The 27600-nt window shown below is 37.4% G+C and overlaps 1 protein-coding gene across 1 annotated transcript; it reads right to left on the bottom strand.

Annotated features, from left to right (window-relative positions):
• Nucleotides 1-1512: 1512 nt before the first annotated feature.
• LOC112560644 (transcription initiation factor TFIID subunit 1-like) lies at nucleotides 1513-27110 on the bottom strand. The gene is given in 42 exon segments (XM_025232604.1): nucleotides 1513-2668; nucleotides 2947-3067; nucleotides 3555-3665; nucleotides 4310-4407; nucleotides 4553-4676; nucleotides 5380-5532; nucleotides 5953-6045; nucleotides 6323-6442; nucleotides 6839-6906; nucleotides 7346-7430; nucleotides 8026-8118; nucleotides 8749-8844; nucleotides 9160-9268; nucleotides 9571-9773; nucleotides 10357-10462; nucleotides 10726-10785; nucleotides 11216-11352; nucleotides 11820-11936; nucleotides 12366-12489; nucleotides 12787-12880; nucleotides 13202-13286; nucleotides 13872-14141; nucleotides 14562-14642; nucleotides 14793-14923; nucleotides 15118-15259; nucleotides 15530-15644; nucleotides 15914-16104; nucleotides 16991-17164; nucleotides 17613-17786; nucleotides 18059-18172; nucleotides 18718-18815; nucleotides 19125-19217; nucleotides 19220-19235; nucleotides 19863-20076; nucleotides 20352-20587; nucleotides 20904-21083; nucleotides 21491-21832; nucleotides 23857-24080; nucleotides 24577-24690; nucleotides 25039-25153; nucleotides 25787-26006; nucleotides 27058-27110. Coding segments are annotated over 41 exon segments (5751 nt in total). The 5' UTR covers nucleotides 25961-26006; nucleotides 27058-27110; the 3' UTR covers nucleotides 1513-2312.
• Nucleotides 27111-27600: the final 490 nt, after the last annotated feature.

The raw sequence follows: 27600 nt of genomic DNA on the forward strand, positions 1-27600 counted from the left end.
TCTGTTGTTATTGGGTGGATGTCATCATGTCGCATACAAGGTCTCAAGAAATTCCAATATCTCCCATCTCTCTGCTGGCATGAAACAAGAGAATAGTCTAAATTACAGATTTTAAGCAACAATCTGAAATGGAAGCCAACTGCTAGATTATTAAATATACTGCACAAAACAGTTGAAAGACCACTTTCACTTTTGGTGATTTTATTAGAATACATTTTTCTAAATGACATGTAATACTACCAAAACTTGATTTGGCACTTTGTAGCATTCCTTCTGAGATGGCATGAATACTGTCAGAAATCAAGTAGGTCTCTTTTATGCTAGGCACAGGAATCAGCCAAACAAGAAAGACATGCACAAAAATGTCTACTAATCAGGTACCTCAAATCATTTTAGGCCAGTGGCAGACACATTTCAGTTTCAGATTTTTTTAAAATGGGGTTGTGTTCATCAAAGCAGCAAATCTTCTGAATTTTCTGAATGTATGCTAATTTTATTTTATTACTTTCAAGTTGTTTTTGTGGTCCGGCATTAAACCACAAGTGACTTTATAGCTTGTTTTATAAATTGTCTTAAGCAATATATTTTAGTTGAATACAAATTTGAAAATCATTTTAACCACAGCTGAGTTGGTGAGGCACCCAACAAATTATATTCATTTGTGAACAGTTTATATTACAGGAAAAGTAAATGCATTAGAGGCTGAATCATTTTTCTACAAGTTATTTCCTTCAACTTAAATTTTAGCAAGATCTCCAGTCTTTTCAAATTCCTTTGAGGTGAAGTGAGCAAAACATGCCATAAAGGGCCATGTTCCATGCTTTTTTGGAGTTTGGAATGGCGGTAATCAAAATTACTAAATATCTTGCACTCCCCCTCACTCTGGATAATCATTCACTAGAGAACAAAACGTTTACTTAATTACTTAATTGACTTTTTTTTAACGTCAAATTTTGTGGGCCCCTTCAGAAGAAATTTTTGAAAAGTAGTTTCAGGTAAGTTGATGCATGTGGATTTTGTTAAAAGGAGCGAAACACTCTACTGCCTAAAGGTAAGAACTGAGGTTAATATTTTGCCTGAAAGCAACACACTTGCTGTTATTTACATTTCAACAGTTTCTCCTTCAGATTTTGCTAGTGACAATGTAACAACAACCCAACGAACTTGCCAGTACATTGAGTCTGTAGTGTCTACAACTCTCCAGCGTTTCTCTGGCACAAAAGAAAGATCAAGGCCATCCCCATTTTTTTTGAGTCATTTCGTGGTAGTGATTGATGTCTTACGCTGAGCCAGCAACCAGCTTCTGGTGAGGGCAATGCCCATCTCTTACTGCTTTACCTTTCCCCCCAACCTATCAAGAAAGGTACCTATTACTAACAGTTGGATTAACTTGAAGTCCACTGTGTCACAGTATCCAAGTGATGCATCTCCAGGGTTTGGAAGCCAGTGATTTAACCATTTGGTTATCTGCTACACCAGATAATATAATACAGACAGCTTAAAAAACAAAAATTTATTTCGTGCAAGTAACACTTCCAAGACAAGAACATCACATCCAAGATTTATTGCACACCAAAACCAATCATTCAAGACTGCATTGCATTTTTGCAAAATTGACTGATATCACAATGTTGCTTTTAGAACTAGAAGTGAACTTTAACAATAACATGAAGCAGACAATTTCCAAAGACTTAAAACTCTTTGGCATGTTTTTTGCTCATTTACTGCTCTCAGATTTAAGCATGTGCGATACATTTTTTCCCTGGCCGCATGCACATGCATATCTACAAATAAGGAATGCATACTCGGAAAGCCAAACATGAGGAAAAACCCCAACACAAATGTGCACGCTGAACAAGGTTTTCAGTGGGACAGTTATTTGTTGAATAAACTTGCTCAAGAAGAAAGAAAATATCATTACCCTGTGTTGACCATTTCATACACTCATCACAATTATGTGTCACACCAAACATACAGAGTGACAAAAGAGATTTTGGTGGTGAGTCATCTATCACAATGTTACCCTTGTTTATACCAAGGTTTTTAAAGTAGCACCAGCAGAGCCTTTCCTTTATCTAAGAGCTGATAAATGCAGTAATCTTCAGCTTTTGGATGACAACAGGCAAAGGTTTCATAACTATTAATATTTTCTGTGACCAGTCATAATCCAACAGAAGACTGAAAACATGCAAGACCAGTAATGTGTTCACAAGTCTTGTGACATTTGGTCATCCCAGCACTTGACCTGTTAACCCTGCAAACACTGCCCTTGTCACATGTAATAAGACAAAGGTGCACTTTACCTCTTTCAGTTACAAATACTCATCGATGTCAAATCCTTCATAATTCTGGTTCTCCGTGGGAATAAGTGGGGTCTCGTCCTCTTCAGTTCCTCCCTCCTGATCCTGATCTGAGTCTGACAACTGCAGGTCATCATCTCTGCTGTCAGCAGTATATGAAGCCATTTCAGAAGCCAAAGAACTATTCCGGAAAAACTCTGCAGGGTCAAAGTTTGTGTCTTCGGTATCCATCTGCTCTGAGGAACTGCTAGCAAACACATCAGCAGCCTTGTGACTTGAGCCAGCCTGCAATGATGCATGCTGATGATAAACAGCTGTGGGAGCATTTTTTTTGCTTTGATCTTCTTCTTCACTGTCACTCAGGTGACCTGAAAACAAAAATGAAAAAAGATAACTTTCAGTTAACTTGCTGCTAAATGTTCACACCTGGTCATCCACACACACAGATGCAGAGGTAATTCACTCTAGCATGTTTCTGTGAAGTTCTCTTTTTAAAGCTCTGACAAAGGAGTGCATTCTTATCAGTCAGTGGTTGAGACACTGAAGAATTAAAAGCCATGGCCGTGTAACAAGTGCCCATCTCTAAAATCCCTGTCACATGTCCAAGGAAAGCTTTTAAGCACGATTCCGAGCATGAGCTACTTGCCCAGAATGTCATCATGTCTGTCATCTTCAGCAACAGCATCAGTGTGGTCCCTGTCTTCAACAATGTCATAAGGTGTATAGATGTCATCGGGAACTTGGCAGACATCAATATCTGTTTCCACCTGAAAATATATGCAAATGCTTATTGTTTTTTCATTTAGGACAAAATACTGCATCACCACTCAGCTTTTTCAGCAATATAAAACCCTTAGACTCCAGAGTTTTCAATAAGAGAACTATGGCAGAACTTCCTTCTCGAAGCCCACTGCACTGCTTGAAATTGTCTGCCCCTTTCTCTTCAGATTGTGTCTATATTGGAAGCTTTCAAGTCTGGCTTCCAAACCCAAATCTTTAAGAAATATCTTTCATAGTCAAGCATAGTTTTCTGTTTACTTCTTACTTCATCATCATCCATGTGCTTTATTCATGTTTGGTGTCATCCATTTCTGACAATTGTGTTTCTCGTTTGGTTGACTGTAGCCTTTTGTGCACAGTGCACTGAGCTCAACTCCACATGGGGAAATGCACTCTACATATTCTATTATTATTACTATTATTTATCTGTGTTTAATATACTTCTTAACCTTAACATCATATGCTAAGATTTACCTGTGAAAAACGTCTTTTCCTGCTAGGGATGCAGGTCATCTTGCTAGCCAGTTCATCTGAACTGTCTCCTTCCACATCAATGATCTCTGAGTCTGAACTTGCTTCCTGTGGCTGCATAGAAAAGACAAGTGTTCAGGCTGTTCTTAAGAGGCTAAAACTCCAGTACCAACAATTAAAATGATGTGCTTCTGCAGAGAAAATTTAGCCTTAAAATATACCTAAAAATGAATCTATAAAGATAATGGCCAGTCATACACATAAATGAATGTTGTAAAATCATGTGTATCACTAGGGATAAACAATCAAATTTTTTTTTATTGTCCAAGGGGTCGAAAGCAGTAGCACCCCAGTGCTTGAATTATTTATCAATGACAAGAAATTAGGAACAATGGACAGACACCATGGCATTCAGTTTCTCCCTCACACACGTTTCCCCTCCTTGTCGCTGATGACGTCACTGTGTTCAGTAACTGTATTGGGCTTGCAATATGTGATAATATTGCTCTATTTTCTTACACTGAAGTATGCTTGCAATATTGAAATATTTTAAGCTCCGTCTTCAGTCATAATTTTACCAGTTTTACTTGTAATATTTACTTGAAGTAAATTTAGAAAAATGTAAAGGTGAAAGAAATAAAATCTGGATGTAATTTTTTTTTATCCTGGCTGGTCCCACTTGAAATAGGCCTTTTGACTACTCAATAAAGAAGTTTGAGCATGCAGGAAATGTTGAAAAATTTAACAAACAAGGTCACCTGATGGAAAACTTGAGGTTGTAAGGACAGACTGGTCAAGTCATCCTTAGCAATGGTGTTGTCATCCAAATAGCTGTCTCCACTTTCACTGCCCCCACCTGTCACAGTAATTATTTCCACAATGTGCTTGTCAGCTTACAAGTCTTGTATTTAATCAACATAAAAGAACAATATTATTAAGCTACTGGTATGATAAACAAGCACATTCCTTGGAAATATGTTGCCAGTCTGATGTGCACTTACCTACGAGGCTGTCTTCTAGATGAAGAGAAGTTTCTGTCATGACACTTTCAGAATCCAGGCCATCCAGTGCTGCCTCCTTTGATGCCACAATATCAGCTTCCAGCTGAGCAAAATACTCTTCATTCTGCAAAAAAAAAGGGGTGGGGGTGGAAGGACTGAACATGAGCACTTATGGTGACAAAAACTCCTGCTGTGGCAAGAGAAGGGAGTGGGGCGGCTGCTGGTGATGATGGCCAGATAGGTAAATGAATTAATATTTGCTTGTCAAAATAAGCAAGCAGACAGTATAGGAAGAAGATATTAAAACACACAACACAGGACAGACAGCATGGGACATTCAACAACAGGAAAAAAAATCAGGGTATGCTCAAAAACTCTATCACACTATTCTTTACAGAAAGTACATTAGTATTAGTACGCCTCAGTATTAACAACCCTACAAGCTACAAATGACGGAAATATCTAAAACATCACACAACAACCGATGGTGAAATGTGTGGAAGTGAATGGGTTAGAAGGGTGCCCACCCTATTATACCACTCTTTTAAATCAAGGATGCCAATAAATTTTTCTTGAGTTGATATTTGCAGGGTGCATGACACGTGATTTTTTAATTCAGGATGAAGGGAAGGGAGAAAGCATGCAGAAAGAGTTACAAGACTTTCTTCTCATCTTCCAACTGTTGATAACAGAATTTACTCTGCCCGTTCATGCAGTGTGATGCTCAGGATTAAAGAATGTCATCTTTAACCACTCAAGAATTTTTAAATTTCACATGACTGATGGATGTTTCAGAAATTCAAAGCATGAAGAGTAAGGCAAGATACCTCAGATAAGCTATCATGACAAACTTCTATCATTCTTTTGGCTGTTTGGGTGAAGCTGCTGTCAGGCCCATTGTAGCTGAGGCTGTTTGTGTACAACAACTGCACATCCTTCATAAACTGCTCCCGCGTGTTATACTTGTTATCCTGAACATTCTGCACAGGTAAAATGGTCATTTAATTAAATAAACAAACCCAATATACTTTTCTTTACATAATACCTGCACCACTGGATAATGTATTTGTCTGTCTTGTCAGAGGCAATGATAGTAGGGTATGTATGTGCATATTTTGCTGTAGTGTGACTGAAATAGAAACTAATATGTAGAACCTATCTATACACTAAGTCAGACCTGGGCAAACGCCGGCCCGCGGGCCGGATCCGGCCCGCCTCCTGTCTCTGACCGGCCCGCCCACCAGTAAATATACTATATATACAGTATTGGATAAAACTGAGTTAACTATATTAGTCCGGCCCTCTAGAACCATCCCAGTTTCTCATCCGGCCCCTTGGGAAAATTAATTGCCCACCCCTGCACTAAGTGATGCCAAGGGACAAAAATAATTGTGACAAACTTTCAGAAGTGTGGCAAGATCCATGGGTTTTTTGATTATGCTGCAATAGTCCTTGAGGTTCTTCTTGCTGACTGGCTGATGAAATGGCCATGACTGTACAACAGGAAAATATGCAACACATGAATGGACACACATGCCAACTTACATATGCAGACAAAGAAATATACAGGCACATATAAAAACACAATGTAGTGTTCTTCTCCCTTATGTTTTCTTCCATTTTCACTTAGCAAAATATCTCAGAGGTATCATTAAAAGAATTGTAGAAAAGTGTATATTTATTTTGTAACAGAATTATGAATGAAAAATGCTGCATTACCTTCTAGCACCCACAATTCCAATACATCAAGTTATAATGCTCTAAACTCACATTTTCAACAGCCTTCATCTTCCCTATGATGATTTCAAACATATATGATAGTGCCACCTGGTCATTGTCATCAAGAAGAGGGTTGATGGCTTTCTCCAGACGCATGAACTTGTGTTCCCGCTGTGATAGTCCATTAGCCAACAATTAACTATTATTATCACTGTTGCCATAGCAAAACCATAAAGCAAATTACAGGCGAGGATCAAATAATGCTTATTTCCTGGCAAATCCTGAACACTATCATTTCATTTCAACAAGCAGCAAAAAACAGCTAATATCACTGTTACTCTTTTTGTGAATCGATTGGAAAAGAAAAATCATTTTTATGTTTTAATGGCATATGGAGGAGCTAGCTCACATTCATATTTTCTAAACTGGCTATGCAGAATTGTTTAATTACACTGTAATTTCATGTGCTCTAATTCCAGCACCACAAAAGTGCAAACAACCTCACAATGGTGACATTTTTTTTTAATACAGAAGGCACTGAATATGGAAAGCTTTTTGGCTACATACCTCTGCAAATCTCTGAAGGCAGCGGTCCAACATGGACTGGGCAGCAACAGTCAGTAGATGAGCCCATCCTGTGACACAAAGATGCAGAGAAACAGTAATATGACGGACATTTTGTAAACCCACACAACACCCACTCAGCACTTGGCGCATACTCTACATCACCACTCCTAACTGTCAGATAACAGGATGTCGATGATGCTGATCCTAGGCAGCAGGAGTGGCACAACCAGGTTTAGCCAACTAGTATCTAGTCGACTGTGCATAGAATCACATAACTGCTTTACGCAAACTAAAATTCTCTGGGCTGGCTTTCTGTATTTAATGATAATCAAGTTAACTGATATAGCACCATATCTCAGCCTTATAGACAACTCATGGCGCTTTACCCTGCCCCCCACCCTCAAAAAAAAGAAAACAACACACACACACACATGGATGCACAAAAATAGTACTTGACTGGGCCTGTTGTTGACTGTTCTGTTATTACTAAAGGCCTGCTGTACTCACCATTGTAAATCTTGCTGTTCTCAAAGATTTGGTTGAGGTCATTAAGGAAAAGCTCTCGGGTCTGATACTTCATCTTGCGATTATTCTATGAATAAACAAACCATGAAGTGCCACAATTAACAAACATTGATAAAGTTTCTTTGTAAATTGACACCTTTATCTCGCTGAACTCAGCAGAACAAATGTCACTTTTAGCCCAGATTGATCACAGAGGATTCCAGACACAAGAAGTGAGGAATAATAAAAAATGTCTCTGTGTCACATCCTGAAAAATTCTCATACTCTCCAAGGCTCATAAAATCAAAGTCTGATTAAACAGAATTTTGTGGAATTTACAGAAACTTACTTGACTCATGTGGGAGAATAACAAGGGGGAAAAAACCTTTTCTTTCTCAAAATTATGAATTGTTAAGGGACCTGCAATGCTGCCTCTGTGCCTATCTCTTATATTAGGAAGGTATCCAACATAGTACACCCATTGTCTGGCAATGTTTCAGTGAGCACAATTACTGCATGTGAAAGGAGGGGAATGGGTGTTTTATAACAAGACAGCAACTAAGAGAAGTGGACAGCCCTGTAAATGTGTTCCACTAGCAAAGAGTGGCTGAGAAGAGGACATCCTGTCGTCACTGAACTGGTGCACTGTAATATGGGAGCAGTCAGATGCAAAAACTATTAACCTCTCGCATTGTTTGTAGATCCATAGGTTTCTGCACAATGGTGTAGTAGTCTGGAACATTTTTTGGGTTCACTGGATGCAGGAACAACTGAGTCTGGAAAGAAGAATGACAGACATGCAGTAACCATGCTGATAAAAAAAATTCTCCAAACTGTGCAGCATAAGTTGATAAAACAGGAGGTGAATGCTTGAACTGTTGGTATTATGTGTCTACAGAATTTTTGTTTTATGAATATGAAACTTGCTTAACATGTGCCTCAAACATTCAGCGATCTGCTTAATACACCTCATACTGCAGGCAAATGGGGAACCTTGCCTCAGCTGGGAAATGACACATGAAGTAACATATCTATTTCATTTCCCAACAACTCATCCTTACAAGCAAATATACTATCCCTATGTCTTTGTATATTCACAGGAATGTTATTTGATTCGTCAATGATATTAACTTAATGTATGATCATTCTCTACAGTCTGAAGCATGCAACATGTCCTCTGATTACAGCATGATCCTGCGGGACACAAGTCACATTGTTGTTATTACAAAAAGATGTCACTAATTGTACTTTGACAAGAAATGCTACTTGCAGGCAGCACCGGACATGTCTGCATAGTGTTTTCAGTTAGCATTTAAAACACTAAAAGAAACAGCCATGTGTTCAATGCTGTTTTCAATGCAAAGGACCAAAGACCACCAATGTGAAAGCTCAGAACTGGCACTTACATTAGGCAAGATCCGCATTTCATTGAGGATCGTCTCAAACATAGAAGACAGGGTGACCAAGGGGTCTGCTCTACATCGAGTTGTCAGCTTAGGTCTCTGTAACATGGACTGAAAAGTTTGTAGATACTGCATCAATTATGCCCCACCCCGAACTGCATGTTGTTATAAACAGACCTCTAGTGTAATAGCCCACTTCTTTTAAGAGATGTTCAAATTATAATCTTTAGGGTTTTTTTTCTTCACAAAACTATTATTTCATTCCAACATCTTCAGACAAATTATCCTGTCATAAGGAATTCCTTTGCCCTTATTTTAAAAAAAATTTCTGAAGGTTATTTTCATCAGTTTCATTCTATAAAAACATGCTTTGAAAGTGACCTTGATGTGGAATTCTTAAGGATGCGTGCATACCTTCGCATAGTCACTCTGCAAGGTGCTGCCAGTTTGACGTTTTTTCTTTGTCTCCTTGATTACTTTGGGTAATCGAAGCACCAGGGACTTTTGTTGAACACTCTTGGCTCTGGAACCACAACAGATTCAGTTGTAAACTTTTGAACATATCCCAAGTTTTTACATTATATATCTTCCTTTAATGAAGTTTTCCAGATTTGTCATTTTGTTAGCTTTTTGACCACAGTATCTCTTTTCAAGTAGTTTGAGCAATGAAAACAAATGTCAGTAAAGGGATAGTCCTGCTATCAGGTAATTCAGAGATTGTTCTCCCTTGATTTCTAATTAGCATAATAAAAGCTAGTTTTAGGATTGAAAAAAATGATTTCCATATGGTGTTGCCTCTGTTTAGTAATATGTGGGTTACAATACCTGTCAAACACTGCCTTCGAAAGAATGATCTTGGTGCCTTCAACATTAATAAGTTCCTCATCAGCAACCTGCATGCCAGCCTCTTCGTCTGTATTCTCCCCCATCGTAGCTCCAGGCACTAAAGCTTCTTCCCCGGTGACATACAAGGGACATTCTTTGTTTGTTCTCATGTGCCCCACAGCTCCACATGCTCCACATTTCATCTGTGCGCACATTATTGATAGTCAAGTTTTATTTTACAAAAACTATTCTGTTTAATAATATGCAAAGCACTTTTATGTACATTTTGTAGGGAAACTGATGAACAGTTTCCTTTTTGGATGAATAACACTAAAACAAAATCAGTGTAACCTTTCCTCTAAGAAGAAAGTGTCAACTTACTTTAACTTTCTTCATTGCTCATGAAGCCATATCCCTGTAAGTCTTTAAAAATGATCATTTAGGCAACAGATCCAATCCCACTTTTTACCTTCACAGTGTGGCTATACTTCAGGCTTCTTCTACTCAGCTATTTCAGACATGTTTCTGTCTCTGCATGATCTCCTCATGCCACTAGAACTTCCTGTATGCTACTGCTTCAAGCTTCAAGGAATTTTTTTTAATGTCACATGAAGCAGAACACAGATCACTAATTTTACATTTTCAGCTGTTGGCTTAAAAATAAGTTTATAAATGTAAAATTCCTAGTCTTAAAATGCAATAAGCAGAGTTTTTTTAAACTCGGCTGCCCATTCCTTTGTGGCAATTTTATCTTTAATGCCAGAAACCAGTATGACCATCAATTACCTTTGAAAGTGATGCACTCTCCTTTTTCTTCTTTGGTTTGTTGACAGGAGGAAGCCCTTCAGGTTTCTGTTGGTTTCGTTTAATTCTGCGCAGCTGCTCTTGAAGCCTTTTTTAAAAGAAAAAAGTTTAGTTTGCATTAAGATGTATCTTTATCTGTGATGAGTAGTGCGGTAATTGTGCCTTCTCCAAATGGACCTCTACAAACATATCAATACTCAAATTCATTATGACATACAGAGTAGCTGCTGACAAGTCTAATGACCAGTTAAAGACACATATCTTGATGCTTTGTGTTAGTATATCATCAAATATTACTATGTGATTTTATATATGCTTTGTTTTATGTTATATATGGTTGCTAAAGTTTACCGTCTTCTTTCTTTTCTCATTTCTAGTTTTGTCTCCTCATCCATGGTCACAAACTGCTTTCTGCAACAAAGTTTTCCAGTTCCAAAAATATATATATACTAGAAATAATTATTTAAACTCTAGATTTAAATAATTCAAAACAAAGGCACATAAGCAACTTCGATCAACTCACATTAGATGTCTCTTTGATCACATGAACACATGAAGGTGGAGAATAGCTAACTTTAAAGAACTAGTCACGATGTCTATTTTCTAGACAGATTGCACTTAGTAAATGATATTCTTTCTAAACAACACTTGACCTAGAAGATTACTATAAACACTGTAAAAATGTTCAGTGCAAATTTCTAGCACTGTGCCTTTGCTGTTAGTCAGTTCAATATGGATTTTCACCCCCCAAGTTTAGTTTTAAAAGTATTTATTATTTATTAGTTTATTGGTATTATTTGCATGTTTAATCCTGCCAGAAAGAATTAGAAAGAGTTCTTACATGAAACTTGGGTCTTTGGTCTGACGAATGCGAAGGTAAGCACTTATAACACCAGGGCTGCGAATGATCTCTGAGCGGGTGTACGGCTTCCCTGTTTCATTTAGGAAGGTCCTTGTGATCTTTAACTTGCGTCCTTCCTGTGTCAAAGAAATACTCTACACTGATGTACAGTGGCAGCATTATCTCCAGACCATTCTTTCATCATGAGCTGATGTCAATTACAAGGAAAGAATGAGTCCAATGTTACCTTCTTATCTTGCCCTCACATATTTTTGGCAACTTAACTTTCCATGACTACATAGAATTGACCCAGTGAATGATCAAAGGACATTTGTTTCTACCAGACAGGATCATGGCTCCTGCTAGGTGGCAAAATGGGAAAGAAATGTGACAGTGATAGCACAGTTATAGCAAAAGAATGGGTGATGTTGGCAGATTTAAGGGGTAAATAAGTGAGAAAATCTTTTTTCCAACAACATGTAACTAAAATCAGGTTTTGTGAGAGAATACATTGTAAAAATATAAAATCACATCACCAAAGCAAGTACCTTTGGTATAAAATTAAACAATCAGAGGGCACTTCTTAGGTTCCTTTACAACTCACCAAGTTAAGGGTATCACTCAGGGAACTGGCTTTCTGATCACTCTCTTTCTCTTTGTTATCTCCCCTCATCATTCGCTGCAATTCTAGGCGCTCTGCTTCCTCTTTCTCCAGTGTCAACTGAACATGCAACAATTGTAAATCTCTAGAAGCTAAAGAATACAAGGATAAGAGTACAAGATGTATGGGGTAAAAGTAGAAATTCCAAAGCAAGATGCAAACACATGAATGTAGACAACAAATGTATAGAACAAAAAGGGTGGCAATATCTGAAAAAATGACTGACAAGGCAGGAAAAGTGTTGACAACGTGACAATAAAAATGCATACACTGTTAAATGGACTGTTTCATATTGTATATTAACCAGGCATACTGGAGTATTTTACAATTCAAAATACTTGAAATGCTTTTTTGATATGCTGTTAGAATGCAGATTCATGTGACAGATACATTCAAAGATGCTTTTTACTTGTTACATACTAAAAACATAAATAACTTGAGTGCTGATAAGAAATAATACACAGTAAATCAATAAAACAACCACTAAACCTCTGAGATAGTCTTCTTGTTGTCAAGCATGCTTTCTATATTCTTTCCCATCTCTTCAAAGTCTGATTCTTCATCTGAAGTGAACTCTTCGTCTGTAGACAGAGCTTCTGCTGATGCTAGAATTCTGGAAGATGCATGAAAGAAACCGTTATTATGGTCTCTTTCCCAGGGAGTCATTTTCATCTTGTCTGATTTATGTACATAACTCACATTTTTTCCTATAAAATTTGTTTGTTTTGTGGTGTTTTTTTCATATTTGTGTATGTTAGCGCACATACTTATAATCGTGAGGATTTGTGATGTACTATGTGTGAAGGAAAGCACGGCGAAAATGCATTCATGTTGTCACAAAAGAGAATTTCTTTCCATAATTTAAAATAATGGCTGCAGCTCCACAAAGTGGGTGTCAAGAGTGAACTACCTGTTTTGCAGATCAAATATGCGCTGACAATTCCTCTTGTACCTCTCTGTGTGCTCAGCTGCTGAGTGTCTGTTGCCACGAGCAAACTTCCATTCTGCAAGGAAGTTTAAATATTTTATTTCTTTCTCTTTCTGTTTGTCACAGGTTCAAATACTACAAATAGTGTTTTGTCATCATCATTAATCATCATCTTCACCAGAGCAGTTCTGTGGTCATCACTGCTAAATGTAGTAAATGTTATCAAAGTTAGGAATAAAGCTAATTTATTGTAACAACAACATTGCTGCTATGTTACCATCATAATCCTCTGAAAGATAATTTTCCAAGCATCCATCTTTACCATCTGTTTTGTGATAACAACTTTTATGATAATAATTTGACTCTTCCACTGTAAACATGCAAAAGTGTAAATCACCTGAGTTATCCTGATCTTGCTTGGCTTGCTCAGTGGACAAAGTGCGCACAACTTCTACTGTTTCCCACCGACCTAATTTCCGAATCTGTAAATCATAAACACAGAGAAAGAGAATTCCGTAAGTGCCATGAATCAAAAAACAAAATCAAATAATTTACATCGGAAGCATATTTGTATTGGCAGGAAAAAAAATTTCCTCCTCACATTTGTGCAAAATAAATACCCCTTATTTTTACAAGCACAAAAAAAATGAACAAAATCATCCCTATGTATGACCACAGCTTTATAGTATCACAAGACACAATTTGGTCTTTAAATATAAATGCTTTATTTCTCCCACTCTTGCAGTCGATCACTAGCACACTGACTGACCAATCTTTTCTCCAGTTCCTTATTTCTTTATCTCTTTTGTCCCCTCTGCTCCTAGCAACTATGTATTCCTGCCAAGGCCAGCGATCACTGTCCTCACTCTCTAGTCACTGGCATCTTGACTACAGCAGGATTAAATATCTAACCTTGGGTGACTGACTTTCTAAGCAGGTCATGCATTGGATAGGACAATGGTTGGGTAGAAAAGAATGAGAATATTATCTTTCAACTTGACTACATTACAAAGATAGTGTTTGATACCAAAAAACAAAAACAAAAACAAAAAAAATCATCATCTTACATCTGATTCAGGCACTCCAAATTTCCTCAACAGCTCTTTGGCATTACGAAAACTAAGCCTGCGTAGATCAGCATCAGTTCCTACTAAGGTTCTCTTGTGAAGCAGTTCACGTGTTCCCTCTTTGGTGGTGGGCTTGTTGTTGGGCATCTTGACAAAGGAGAAACCTTCACCACAACCTGTGGGATCAGCCACACCATCCAGCTGAAGCAGGCACTTGCCCTTCATGGCAGCAATGAAAGCTCTAGTTGTGTTCCAAGGGGCTGCTCGCACCTAGAAAGCATTGGTAGTGTTTAATGATGATACGCAGTATGATTCATACTTATTCCATTGTATAAAGTGAAGTGTCAGAAAAACTGAAACCATCAAAATGACAGGATTATTTAATTTTGCAAAATCATTATGTAACAGCACAACAGTTTATGGGGGTAACCTGTAGTACATACTATCAGCAGATAAAACTTTACTTGTGTTTATCACAGACAAGAAACAGCTGTATTAAACTCTGTATTAAACTTTCTCTCATGCAGGCACAAACACACCAACACATCCCATTGTCATCTCTTGTCACAGGGGAAAAAAAAAAACACATCAGAAAATAGATGCAGTCATGTGATTAGCTAATGGGCTATATATCTAGAAAAGCATCATAGAAGACAGGTGAGTTAACTAAAGGGAATGTCTGCGACTCACCTCATCATCTAATTTGGTCTGAGTTTCCTCTTCATTATCTTCTTCAAGTGCAAACAAAGACTTTTCCCCATATCCTGCATCCTGCAGATGTCAAGAACATGAGAACATAGACTGCATCAGAAAAAGTGAGACAAAAAACACAACATGGCAGTAACCAGAGTTTCATAGGTCCACAAAAGATTCATCAGCTGGTTTGCAAAGCGACGCTGAAATTAAAGGCAGTCTCTATACCTTCAGTCTTTGTTCAGCTGTAATCATGCTATACCAGGCACAGCACTGTTCTGGTGACACCATTGCAAGGATCTCTTCTTCACTTGGCAAACGAAAGTCCTTTTTAAGTACCCACCAGTTTGAATGCATCCCTGTAACGAGAAAATCTATTTGTGTTCACAGAGTACAGCATTCCTTTCTTCTTGATATCACTTTCGGAATTTTCTTGAAAATAAAACTCATTACCCTCATCATTTTCTTTTAGTACAATACGCTCTGTACTAAGGAAAGCATAGATATTTATAAACAATCATCTTCTAATTCTGGAGCTGTTAGATGCTCTTACCAGTACGCTGAAAGTCTGCACAAAGTTTGAGGCGTTTGCGAATGCTGTTCTCAGAATGGGAAGGAAACGCTTTCTTGATCTCCTCCATTTTGATTCTGCGTGGATTGTCTTTGCTTTTCCAAAAAAGACGATAGATGAATGCCTGAGGAGAATTAAAAGCACAGCCTGCAATGAGGTCTCATCTCTAATAATCAGCCTTTGGATTACAAGCCGTCTGCTCTGCATTCTGAACACAAACTATCATGTAAAATATTTATTCAAACTAAAGAAATTTCCTTGGTAAATATACAAATTATCCAGTCAGTGTACACAATCTGAAATAACAAAAAATATAAACCTACCACTTAGTGTCTACATACATTACATCAGAAGACTAGCAAAGTAACCAGCATAAGTAACCAACTGGACTAACCTGCTGAAAATCTCTGACAAAGCTTATTGCTCTCTTGGAGTTTGGTCCAGGCACTTCATACAATGGACATTCCTGCCCCACACAGTAAATTGTGTTCACCTCTCGGATATAGTAACTGTAATAGAACAGATCATGTGGGAGTGTACAATTCAAAGGCTGCATTTGCTTTAGGAGCATCAATTGTAAATAATATAAAAATACAAAATAGCAGCACACACCACTTGCAGTCAAAACACAACACAACAATAAAAACACAAATTCACAATTAAAAATGCAATAAATGATATTCCAATACACAGAGAAAATTCAGTTGTTTATTATGGCTTATGAAAATCCTTCAGAAAGATCACCTATTATTCCAATTAACAATAATCCAGGACTCACTGCTGCCGAGTGCGAATGATGAGAAAATCTGTCCTGGGCATATCATGTTCATAAATAGGTGCACGAAACAAGTTGTTCTCAATGGCCTGAAGACAGCAGCCAGGAGCCAATGAACCAAGAAATGGAGATGTGTATGCATAGGCCAGCTCACCATACTTGAAGATGGGAGAGTTGGTGTCCTTACCTGGTGTCTAGTTACAAATAAGTATTGTTTCAAGAATTAAACAGATGTCAGCAGTGCAGTTTAAACAAATAACCTACCTTATTTGCTTTAAGTTTTACAAGCAGGAAATTGTTTTCACTAGCTCCTGTATCTCACATTAAAAACCCATGAACCCATGCAGCACACACATCCTAAACTACACAGCAATCTTACAAATCATGAGTATGGAAATGATTCTATAACTGCTGAGTTCTAAACCTTAGGTAGCAGAACCATCTACTGGTTGATTGGTTTGCTTTTGTTTGATGTCAGCAGCAAAGGCCAAATCACAGAGAGAATGAGAAACAATCATACAAGTCAAACATGAAAAAAATAACAATCAAGCAAACAAGTCTAGCAAAAAGTACAAGCAAAAGGGACAAAAGGTAAAACAGCCCAAATGAAAGCAGATAAGTAGACTGGGTAAATTAAAAATTTTTAAGAAATTTATATCTCTCAGGTCAAACTGAGAAAACCAACAATTGTCTCAAACATGGCTGCTGATCAAATGACTCACTGTCTATTTCCAAATTTAACAAAATACCTGATTGGTTGATATTTAAGCTTTTTAATGGATGAAATCCATAGTAGAACAATTTCTCAAAGTACCAATAGCTTCTTCCCTTTATCGTTTATTTATGCACAGTGTGGTGTGCTTTGTGATATGATTACGCTACAGCACACCAAAGAGGCACTGTTTGCTTCTGAGGATGTGAACCATAAGGGAAGTTAACACTTACATTTTTATAAACCAGTCATATGAACGTGAAATGCAGAGGGTGTAAAAGCAAGAATAAATTGATAGGAATCAACCTGCAAATAAAGTATCTTAAAATCTGACTGATGAAAATCAAGTCTACAGAGAAGCAACTTACCCGCTTGTAATAGTTCTTGATCTTTGAAGCCATGCCAACTTGGTTCAAGATGGGAGGGAACTCCTCTGAGTACTCAGCAAGAATGAGGTCACCATCCATACCTGTGAGATCCTGAGGTGTGCGCATGAAGAATATCTCTCCTCCCCCAAAAGCTTGTTTTTCCTGCTCTCGCATCTGAAATAATCACAGTTGTCTTCTAGGTAATGAAGCATTAAAAACTAAGTGCTCGACCATTTATAAAAACAGGAGTGCATGAATGAAGATAATCCCACTTTTTGCTGTCTGATTTTAATTTGACTTAACCATTATGCGAGCAGGATCATTTAAAAAAAAAATTGCATCAAATGAGTGGCAAGTTTTGTTATTGAGCCATATTTTTCTCCATTCATTATGAAATTCTTGCAGTTAGTGAGGCATAGGTGACGGTACATTTTTGTATAACAATAATAATGGTAGTAATGATGAAAGTGATACAACAGACACATGAATCGCATTTGTAACCTCTTCTCTTTAAAACTTAGCTCATCCACTGTCCCCCTTTTTAAAAAAAAAAAAATGTGTAGTCACATATCGACTCCTTTAACACACAGTTTGAACATAAAGGAAGAAACTCAAAGGGTACCTTTGCTTTCCTAGCAATGATTTTTCTAAGGGAGCGTACTGGTTGTGGTGTTGTCTCTGCCATTGTGCCATGAGAGTATTTCTTGAGGGGCTGTCTATGAAAGCTCCGGAGTTTTGTGGGACCCATAAAGGTGGGGAAAAATGGATGAAAAAGCTCAGATGCTGGTGCAGAATGCTGCATGCAAATAAACATTGTCAATATACAGTACACAGAAAACAAAACAGTTGGATACATTATCAAAATGAAATTGTAAAATTTACAGAAAAGTAAAATCTGCTTTATTCTGAGTACTGATGATTTTTCTTTCCTTATTTTTAATGACTTTTTTTCTTATATGCTGTACAGTGACAATAATTTCAATGTGCTGGATACTTAAAGGGTATTCTATTATCTCAGTAAACTTATTAATTTTCCCATGATACAACCAATATTAAATTATTTAAAACCTGGATCAGGCTGCTTCCAATGCTGGGCTGGAGTGCAGTGTCCATGATTTTCGGATTATAATGTTCATCGTTGGAAAGATTGAATTGATCTTTTGTCTTTACAGCACTTGGAGCCTGAAAACACGACATTCATCACCAAAAACTCATTATTCTCATATTAATGAAATGGAAGAAAAATGACTACACAAGCTTGTAAGGCAAGCATCTCTACATATCACTAGGTATTTCCATAAGCAGATAGCCACTATTCTGTAGCATACACTTCTCACACCTTTCTGGTTTTTAGATTTTCAACATCCTGGGATAGTGCATATTACAATTTTCTTTTTAATCTGAAGTATAAATAAGCCATAATGTTAATAAGTTTAGATATGGTTTGCAAGGCTATTTTACAAACTAAATAGAAAATTATCAACTAATTTTTCAAAGAAAGAAAAAACTCATGTCACAGGAAATTTGAGACTCTTAATATGATGGACCTGGATCATGACTATAGTCATCATGCAACCTTTGGTGCCCCAACATTACTCAATAGCCTGGGTCCAATGAGTTAATGTAAACTGTAACATGTAGGCAGCAGCACGCATGTATATGCATGCACACACCCACATATGCATCAGTGACAAATAAGCCATAGTTAAAACTACATAAATTTATACCTCCACTTTCTCTTCTTCATCTTTGATGATACCAGCTTTGCTCAAAAGAATCTTGGATTGTCGAATTTCCTGCTTAAACAAAACAACCATGTAAAGTACTAGTAATGTCTATCAGCCCAATGCAAAATCGCGTGACAGATATGTGTTTTAGTTATGTAATGTGGCATTATAAATACTTATGTCTATTAGTTGATTAAATAATCTAGTCAAATTGATGTTTGATTTCAAAGAAACGTAAATCTGAATGCAAAAACTGTCACTTTTCAAGTAAAGCATATATTACATAAGGGCCAGTCTTAAATATAATGTTTGAAATCAAGATGATAACAGATTAAAATACAATGTCTGCATACAAAATAGTGCAAGAGTTCAGTCATAAATCATACCTTATCATTTTGCATGAGGACACTTTCTGTTCTTTGTTTCTTTTGGATCAAAATCCTTTGGAATCTCAAGAATAAGATTGTGATCATTTGGGTCCAGTGTCATAATAGGTGGCTTGGAATACGTTCCATATTCTGCCATAAACAAGACACTCTTCACTCTCTACTACAAGTGGTGAATGAACAGTAACAGCCTGAATGATGCTACACATGAGAAATAGTAAGTTTAGAACTGTAAAAAAATTGACTGCTAATAATTTTCACGCTCATAGCACTCTGAAGCAAGACAGCAACTAATGCACTCAGCTAAACAGGACAGTGAAATGCTTTGAATTTCATCACAGCTCTGTCTACGATACAAAAATCAGCAAAACTGCAGAACAGCTACACTGTATCATTATATATAACAAAAGTAACACAGCTAGTTATAATAATCTGCTTGGAAATGACAGCAAAAGTAGTGTAAGAGACAGTAATAAGAAAATAATAAATAGTTCATCTACAAAGATGCAAACAAACACATTCTTTTTTGTAATATAACAGATGCAGGCAAACACATTATTTTATGATGTAACATGCTGGCAAACATGTTCTTTTTATAACCGATGCTGACATGCCGATATGCTAACTTCTGCTTTATTTTGCCTCTTTTCCTACCCATTCACATTCTTCAAACTGCTTATATACAGAAATAAATATAGCAACTCTTAAAAAATTCCAAAAGCAGACACCCAACACTTTAATGACCAAAAGATCACTCACCTGGGCATCCCAAATGATGTCATTCTCCCATTTGTGATAGATTAGTGCTTCATTTTCAATGGGAAAGATGGAATACCAATCTGTATCTTGTCTGTCACTGATATCTGATGAATTAGAAGTAATATTTACTTGCAAGGCTAAATCATCAGGGAGAGTATTAAAAAGATGAAATCATACATTATTTATTACAAGATAATGGAAAGGAAAGGTGTACCTTGCCGCGATAACATCTTGGTGAAGTTAAGGCCGCCCTTTTGAATGACTCCAACTTGTTGAATCAACGCTGTTGACAGAAAATATTCGACAGTAGACATTTTTCCTAACCGCAACTACATGTGGCAGCCAGCCATTCTCCATCAAGGGACATGTATGCAGTCACATAGGTACAAAATTGTGAAGACTCAGAAGAAAGCTGAATAGTCACACAGTAATAGCAAATTATGTAGTTACACAGATTATTTACAATCAGACAACTATTACTGTGTGCACTTACATAGCTGCAGAAACTGTGCTGCTGTTCTGATTGTGTTGCTGGGAACCCACCCAGCCAATTCTGCTCGAGACTTATATGACTGCAGAACACGCTGCTTTGCAGCATCACCATCCCAGATGATATCATCTTCCCAATGCACTTGATTCACCATCAGATATGCATCGTCATCTAGTGTCACAGGTATCTTTTGTGCAGATGGGACATCTGAAGTCTGTGCATCTTTTTCTTCTTCCTGTGTTTACACGACAGTCGTATCATTAAGTTAATTAAACCTTTAGTTAAATACTTAAAGACAGGGTTTGTGGTCATTGATCAATCATTTAAAATGCAGGAATAGTTATTAAAATAAAGAAGGCACTAGAACACTACACATATACACGCATCCCTCAAACTATTTCCCACCTACCCACCCATACCTCTTCTCTCCCCCCCCCCACACACAAATTGCTTGTCACTCACTCTTTGCTGACCATCTTCCATGGAATCCAGCATACCAGAAAACAAACTAATAATTAACTATCAAGACCAGAGAACATTTGTAGCCTCACCGATATTAGTTTGAAGCCATAGTTGAAGTCCTCCCCTGTCTCATCAACTTCCATGCGGTCATACCACAACTGTGCAGGGCCATAGCGCCATGGTGCCACTTTAAGTATATGACCTTCATTATCATTGTTGTCTTGATTGAGGTTGGACATTCGGACTTTTCCTGGCTTAATCTGCAGATCCTAACACAGTGAAGATTGCCCATGTTCTTACAAGTAAAAATCAATACTATTATATTCAAACCAAAAGTGATGTCAATGCTTTTGCTTGATTTAGCAAGTCTTTTGATTTAGCATCAGTAACTGTTAAATACAAGAGTTTATAAGATGTGTTTATGCAAATCCTTAAACATGTGCATCTGCATGTGCAGATAAGCAAATAAGTGCATGAAGGAAAATGATTGCTTGGATATTTCTTCTGTAAAGTATGTTATTGTTTCCACATCACCACATAATCTTTGGATACTAATTCTACAATAATATCAACGTCATGGCTTGTTTTTTTCACTTCTAGATACAACACAATCTCATACACTTCTGCATGTATATATTCAAACCAACATCTCTTTCAGCTGTTTTTATGATCTCACCTCATTATCTGGCACACACTCCTTTGTCGTGGCTAATCTACCCTTGTCCAGCTTTAGGTAAAAGTTTAGTTCTTCATGTGTCATGAATTCTTCTGTCTGAGTTCTCTCAAAATTGTTCTCACAAATGTCTTTTACTATCTTGTTCACACTTCCTCTCTCATTATCCTCGATGATGTTGCCAGCATTCTCTGCCAACAGGCCTTCTCCTTCTGATTTTCCCTTACATTCCCTACTTTCCACATTATCTCTTCCATTCACAGTCTTGATACACTTCACCTTTCGATGCTTGCGCCACAGATTTGGTTTGTGGGATGGCTTGAAAAGCCTTGAAAAGCGAAGCACCTGTATTGATAAATAAACCCTCCAGCTTAGGAAAGATTGAGACTCACAAAATGACATGCAAGATATTCCTAGACTGCATGCTCACAAATGCTGGCAAACTAAAAGTGACGTCAGACAAGACATTATTAATATCAGAAATGAAAAATGACTATGTTACAAGTTGCACACAGATAAAAATCAGAAAAAATGTTTATTTCATTTTTATCTTTAATAGCAACTGGGGCAAAGAGATCCTTTCCAGGTACTGGAATGGGCATTATAACTGCTTCTATAAGGAATGTTGTCCAGGCAGAGAGTCCCTGCACTTCTGAAGGGTCTGCTGCTTGTTTGTTTTGCAGTACCAGCTAAATAGGCCTGGTGCAATTCAGCGAGAGAAGGTAGATTGAGTTATCAGAAAAAAAAGTCACAGGAAAAAGATTCCCAAGTACATTCCAGGAGCTGAAAGAAGAATAGTGGCAAGAGGAAAAATTGTGAGAGAATGCCAGTGAATCAACCACATCTTGTGACCCAGTAGACAATCCCTTACCTATGGGTAGCTTACTGAGCAAGCCTTAAACCTTTCCATTATCCTTCTCACATCCCAAATCCACCCAAACCCCATGGGAAGTGGTGCAGGAGAATAAGAACACAAACCTCTCCCATGCAAGTTTTCTATTTTGTTTAAAAACTGAGCAAGCAATAGCAGTAGTTGACTCAATATGGTGGAAGTAGAGAAGAATCTCACCTGAAAGGAGGGAGGAAATTGGTGTTTTATGCCAAGGCTATATCATGGCAAAGAAGCCAGGCCTGTAAACAGATTCTACATACAGAGAAAAAACAGCATGCCCGAGATGAGAGCTGAACCCAGAACAGCCAACATTCACTGTATTGGTGACAGGTGCTAACCACTGTACTACTCGGCCAAATCCCCACCTGAAGGGATATCAGTCTGTGAGTCTTGATGCAAAATGTGAATGCTTTTGAAGAAAAGCGAGGTGGAGGATGGGAAGAGAGCCTCCAGTAAAACTATAATAGAAGGAGAGAAGAAATATGCTAGAAAGCAGAGTTTTTCAAAGTTATCTCAGATCCCTCTGCAGTTATACAGAAGACTGAAGACATGCATTACCTGTTAGAGGACTACAAAGAGTGTCTCACTGAAGTATAGGAAGACAGCAGGAGATGATGGGAAGGAAAGGCAGAGACATATCACTCATCCACATCCATCCCCTGCTTGCCAATAGAAGCAAAATGATTAATTACAGACAGAACAGAATCAGCAGTGGCAGCACAGGATGTGTGATGTTGAGTAGTGGATTTTGCTGGTGGTGTTTCTTTGTTTTTGCTTGTGTTTCTTTCTTTTCTGTCCAGGGTTTAGTATGTTTACTATGTGGAGCTTTGTACTGTATGCTTGTGGGTGTGTAGTGCTTCTGAGGGGTGTGGGTTGTATTGCTTGAATTAACTGCAAGGAGTGTGTACTACTACAGCCTATTAAAAAGGGAGGCAGCATAGTTTGAGGGAGTGGGATGGGCCCTCAGAGAAGACCTGAGTCATCTCTGTTTGAATGGACACAGAAATGGACAGTCACATGACTGTCAAATAGGAGGTAGAGCCTGGTGTAGAAGTTGCTCCTTAAGAGCCACCCATTACATGATAGCAAGCATCAGCTTAAAAGATGCCAGATTCCACGTGTACACTTTGAAAAGCTGCCTCTTCCTTCCACTTTGGGCAGTCTTTGGAAGATGCATCATGAGAACTGTCACAATTTGCACAGTGAAAGACAGGAGAAACACCAGACATTAGAAATGATAAAACAGCAGAACAGAAGAGGAAGAGTTCTTTGAAAAAGAATATAAATGAAAGATTTAGTAATAGAGGGTTAGTCTAGTCTAGCAACCTTAAGTTCATGTTAGACTCTGTAAATGTCTAGTCTCTGGTTATCAAAACAAATAACTGTGATCAAAATAAAAGAATGTAAAATTTGGGGATCAAGTGACTTTTTAAAATAAGTCTTTTATGATTTAGAGGACAGACCAGAAGAGACCTACCTTGTCAGGCCTAAATTCAGGACAGATGTTGGTAACATCTATACTAGCAAGTTCAGGGGGAAGATTACTTGCCAAAGGAGCTTTCCATCTTGCCTTATTTGCATCATTTTCACTAGGTGGATCAGCTTTACACACAGGCTGAAATTTTCCTGTCATGAGAGTAGGTAAAGATTGAGAGGACATTAACTTGCTACTCTTTTCATTCTCAGGCTCCAGGTTCTCACCTGCACAGGAAAATATGACATCACTGAATATTTTAAAACTACAAATCTTTTAGCTTTTTAAAAGATAGAAACAGATATTGCCCTTTAATAATTACTGCACGTCAGGGATGCAACATACTTTACACATGCAATGATGTTATCCCTGACAGAAGAGAATCATTTGGATAATTGCACAGATTGAAAGTTACACTTCTTTTGTCGAGGAAATGACTCACATATTCTTCTGTACAGAAACAATAATTAAGAGGATGAATGATAGTTTACAAAAACAATTACAGCTTTTTCTTTGGCCAGAAAGGATATCCAGTTTGATAGAAAACAAATGGAAATGCTGGAAGTAAAATCGATGTGGCATATATTTATAATCCTCTCTCCATTCTTCCCACAAACCATCATAAACAATAAATATGTCATATGATGTAAGCCAATATCATACAAAAAAAAGGAAATCACCAAATGCTGCCATTTTACTTCAATATCACAGCAAAATACATACCCATTACAACTGGTGTTTGGTTTATGGAACTTTGGTTTTCCTGTGCTGGCAATTCTTCTTCCACTTCTTGTCTAATATTTGAGCAGTTCACAGCAGAAGGTTTGCTTCCAACATCTTTAGAAAAGAATGTGCTGAAGGTTTGTGTTGACCTTACTACTGAGCATTGTTCCAGTTGTAGATTTCACCTCATTTGCTTTCTCTAATTTAGTATTTATCAAATGCGATATGATTTCTTAAAAATTATTTTGCTTTAGTGAATGCCATGATTATTTGATATCACCTCTGTCTTTTAAACATGTAATCGTGTACACAAACATGTAAACAATCATAATAGCTGATTAAGCAGAAAAAAGAAAACAATTCTGATTATAAGTTGATGCTAGTAATGACAAGACAATACATCTTTCGCCTGAAATAGATACAGAATACCATACTACTATCAGTGCTGTCATTTGCGATTACCTGTGACAGTTGATTCTTCAACAGATGGTTTCTCATGTTCATCCTTCACAATATTCTTTACCAAGCTATGCAACTCGTCTAAATGTGAAAGGGAAGCAAGGTGATGCTTGGAATCCTGCCACAAATGATTGAAAGCAGAAAACTAATTCAGATCTGTTATTGAGAACCACTGTGAGAGAAAGATAAATCCTACAGCAGCATCTGAGTCTTCCTGTGTCCATTATTTCTCTGATTTTTAGTAAAGATATTACATTAAGAGTGTTTCCTCTTACTGTTCTACTGTTTAAAATTTTCAGTAGTTCTAACTTTCATGAAATCATGAAATTGAGTCTTTTCATATGCTAGATGTATGAGGGTGCTAACTTACAATCACTGGAAATTGTGAGAAATGAGTCAGACTTCTGAAAAGTTATGGCAATATAGCTTTATACCACAACCCTATTTAAAAAGACTTCTGATTAAGTGTGTTTCTACACTTTGTAGTTCTTTGAATAGTTATACTTTTGTCCATCACAATATTGGGTTCAGCATTTTGTTTGCCTCCAACCATTGATCTCTTATGTGTGCATTTGATATTATTCTTTGTTCCTTTTTCTGTGTAGTGTTTGCAAATGTCTGCCTCTATTCTTCCTTTTCTATCTCTCTTGCACTTTTTCAGCTTTGCTAAGTTTTCCTCTGCTTCAAAGGCAACCATTTATGCACAGATTGAACTAATGAAGGTTCAATAATGACGGATACAGCTTGATACCTTATCAAGGACATCCTCAACAAGTTTTTCCTTTTCATCAATGTTGCCAAACATAAATCCTGTCAGCATCTGAAAAGCCGTATGAGAATCTTTCGTGTTATGTTCATCTTTGCCAGTTACATGTAAGCTTTCATCTTGATTGTGATTCATGTCTTTTCTTGGTGTATTCATCATGAGTTCCAGCAGTTGAGTATGCACTTTACACAGCAACAAGGGACATCTGATAAATGAAAGGATTATATTAGAAGTTTGAGTAAAGAGTAACATTTAAAATGCAACTTATAAGATTGAGACATATAATATTATGAAGACTATAGCAAATAAAGAATGAGTATGTTTAGAAGGTTAAAACTACTTAACTGGTGTGTTTATAAACCATTTCGCAAAGTTTTGTGAGCATACTCATGTGAGTTGTGCTGAACGCAAATTTGAGACTCCTTATGAGAATCTTTAAGCACAGCAGGCAGCATACCTTAGTGGTTAGTGCACTTGACTAACAAAAAGGTTGCTGATTTGAGAGCCGCATAGACTTGTATCTCAAAAGCTCCCCTGGTCTACTCAGCAGCTGATCTACAGGGATAGAACCTGATATATCTGAGAATGTAAAGATACTGGGGGATGGTTGCGCTGTTTTCCCCATGTCTTAAGAATTTTCACGGCCTGTAACCTAGGGAGTCTATTACAATTTTATACATTGCATTCAAACAAATAAAGTCTTATATATGTTGTGAGATGTTTAGCAGAATGACCTGCTTCACTTGTCAACCAATGAGACATGTCATTCACCGTTTGTGAAAGTGGACCCACGGTTATATGTATACTAAAGACTACGTAAGGCCATGAAGAGACAAAATAACTGTAGCCCAAGCTCATCTAACCTCAGAGGCTCTTTGTTACAGTTGCCTGCACTTTTCATCGCGATTCTGGTTGTTATGGGTCGAATTGTTACATGCTTAATGGTGGCCGCATTGTAGGCTATTTAGCTGGTATAGTGGAACTTATTTATTACACTTCCTTTAAAGTTTTGATTACATTATTTTGGTCCTCGTTCCGCCATGGCGAGACTTTACACCTGTTATTACATACCATCTATGCCCGTTTCGCACGAGGCCAGAAATAGTATTGCTTTCATTGCCGCAAGAAAATTATATTCATTATCTCGTGCGCAAAAATAGAATAGTTTGGTTTACAGTCATCTAACTATAACCCACAGTCTACAAAGATATTTTCTCACATATTAATATAACAAGCATGCAAGAGCTGTTTATTACCATGATAAATTTGCCGCCACCACGAACTTGTCCATGCTGCCACTGAATATTTGGATTTCAAACATCCAAGAGCTCTTCGATACGGGAGAAATTATGGTCGGAATGTTTGACGGTTTAATTGTTTTAATTAAGAATGTATGACCATATAGTTACTAAGAAAAGCAGTAGATTGTCATCTAGAGGAGAAACTTTTAATTTCAAAATACATGTACTTTATATATTATCATAGCCTCTCAGTCACAGATGCCTCCCTTTAGAATCTCCGCGCGTGTCTGCCTTGACGGCCGAGGCTCGTTTTCCGTTTTCCACGTGGTGTGACCATGAACGTAGATCCCCATACACGTCCATGGTGTGACCACCTACTTGAATCAAATTCGTGGTGTGTGAAGCTTTTTGACGTTCGGAAACAGTCGAAATATAGAGCTATTCGACTTATTTTGATTAATCTTCAATGACCTTTAAATTTGCAGAGGCATATAATGGGCTTAGACCTTTGAGGACCTATGTAGGCGACTATTTCAAAATCCTAGTATGGTACATTCA

This window comes from Pomacea canaliculata, linkage group LG3 (assembly GCF_003073045.1).
Source record: "Pomacea canaliculata isolate SZHN2017 linkage group LG3, ASM307304v1, whole genome shotgun sequence".
Classification (NCBI taxonomy): domain Eukaryota; kingdom Metazoa; phylum Mollusca; class Gastropoda; order Architaenioglossa; family Ampullariidae; genus Pomacea; species Pomacea canaliculata.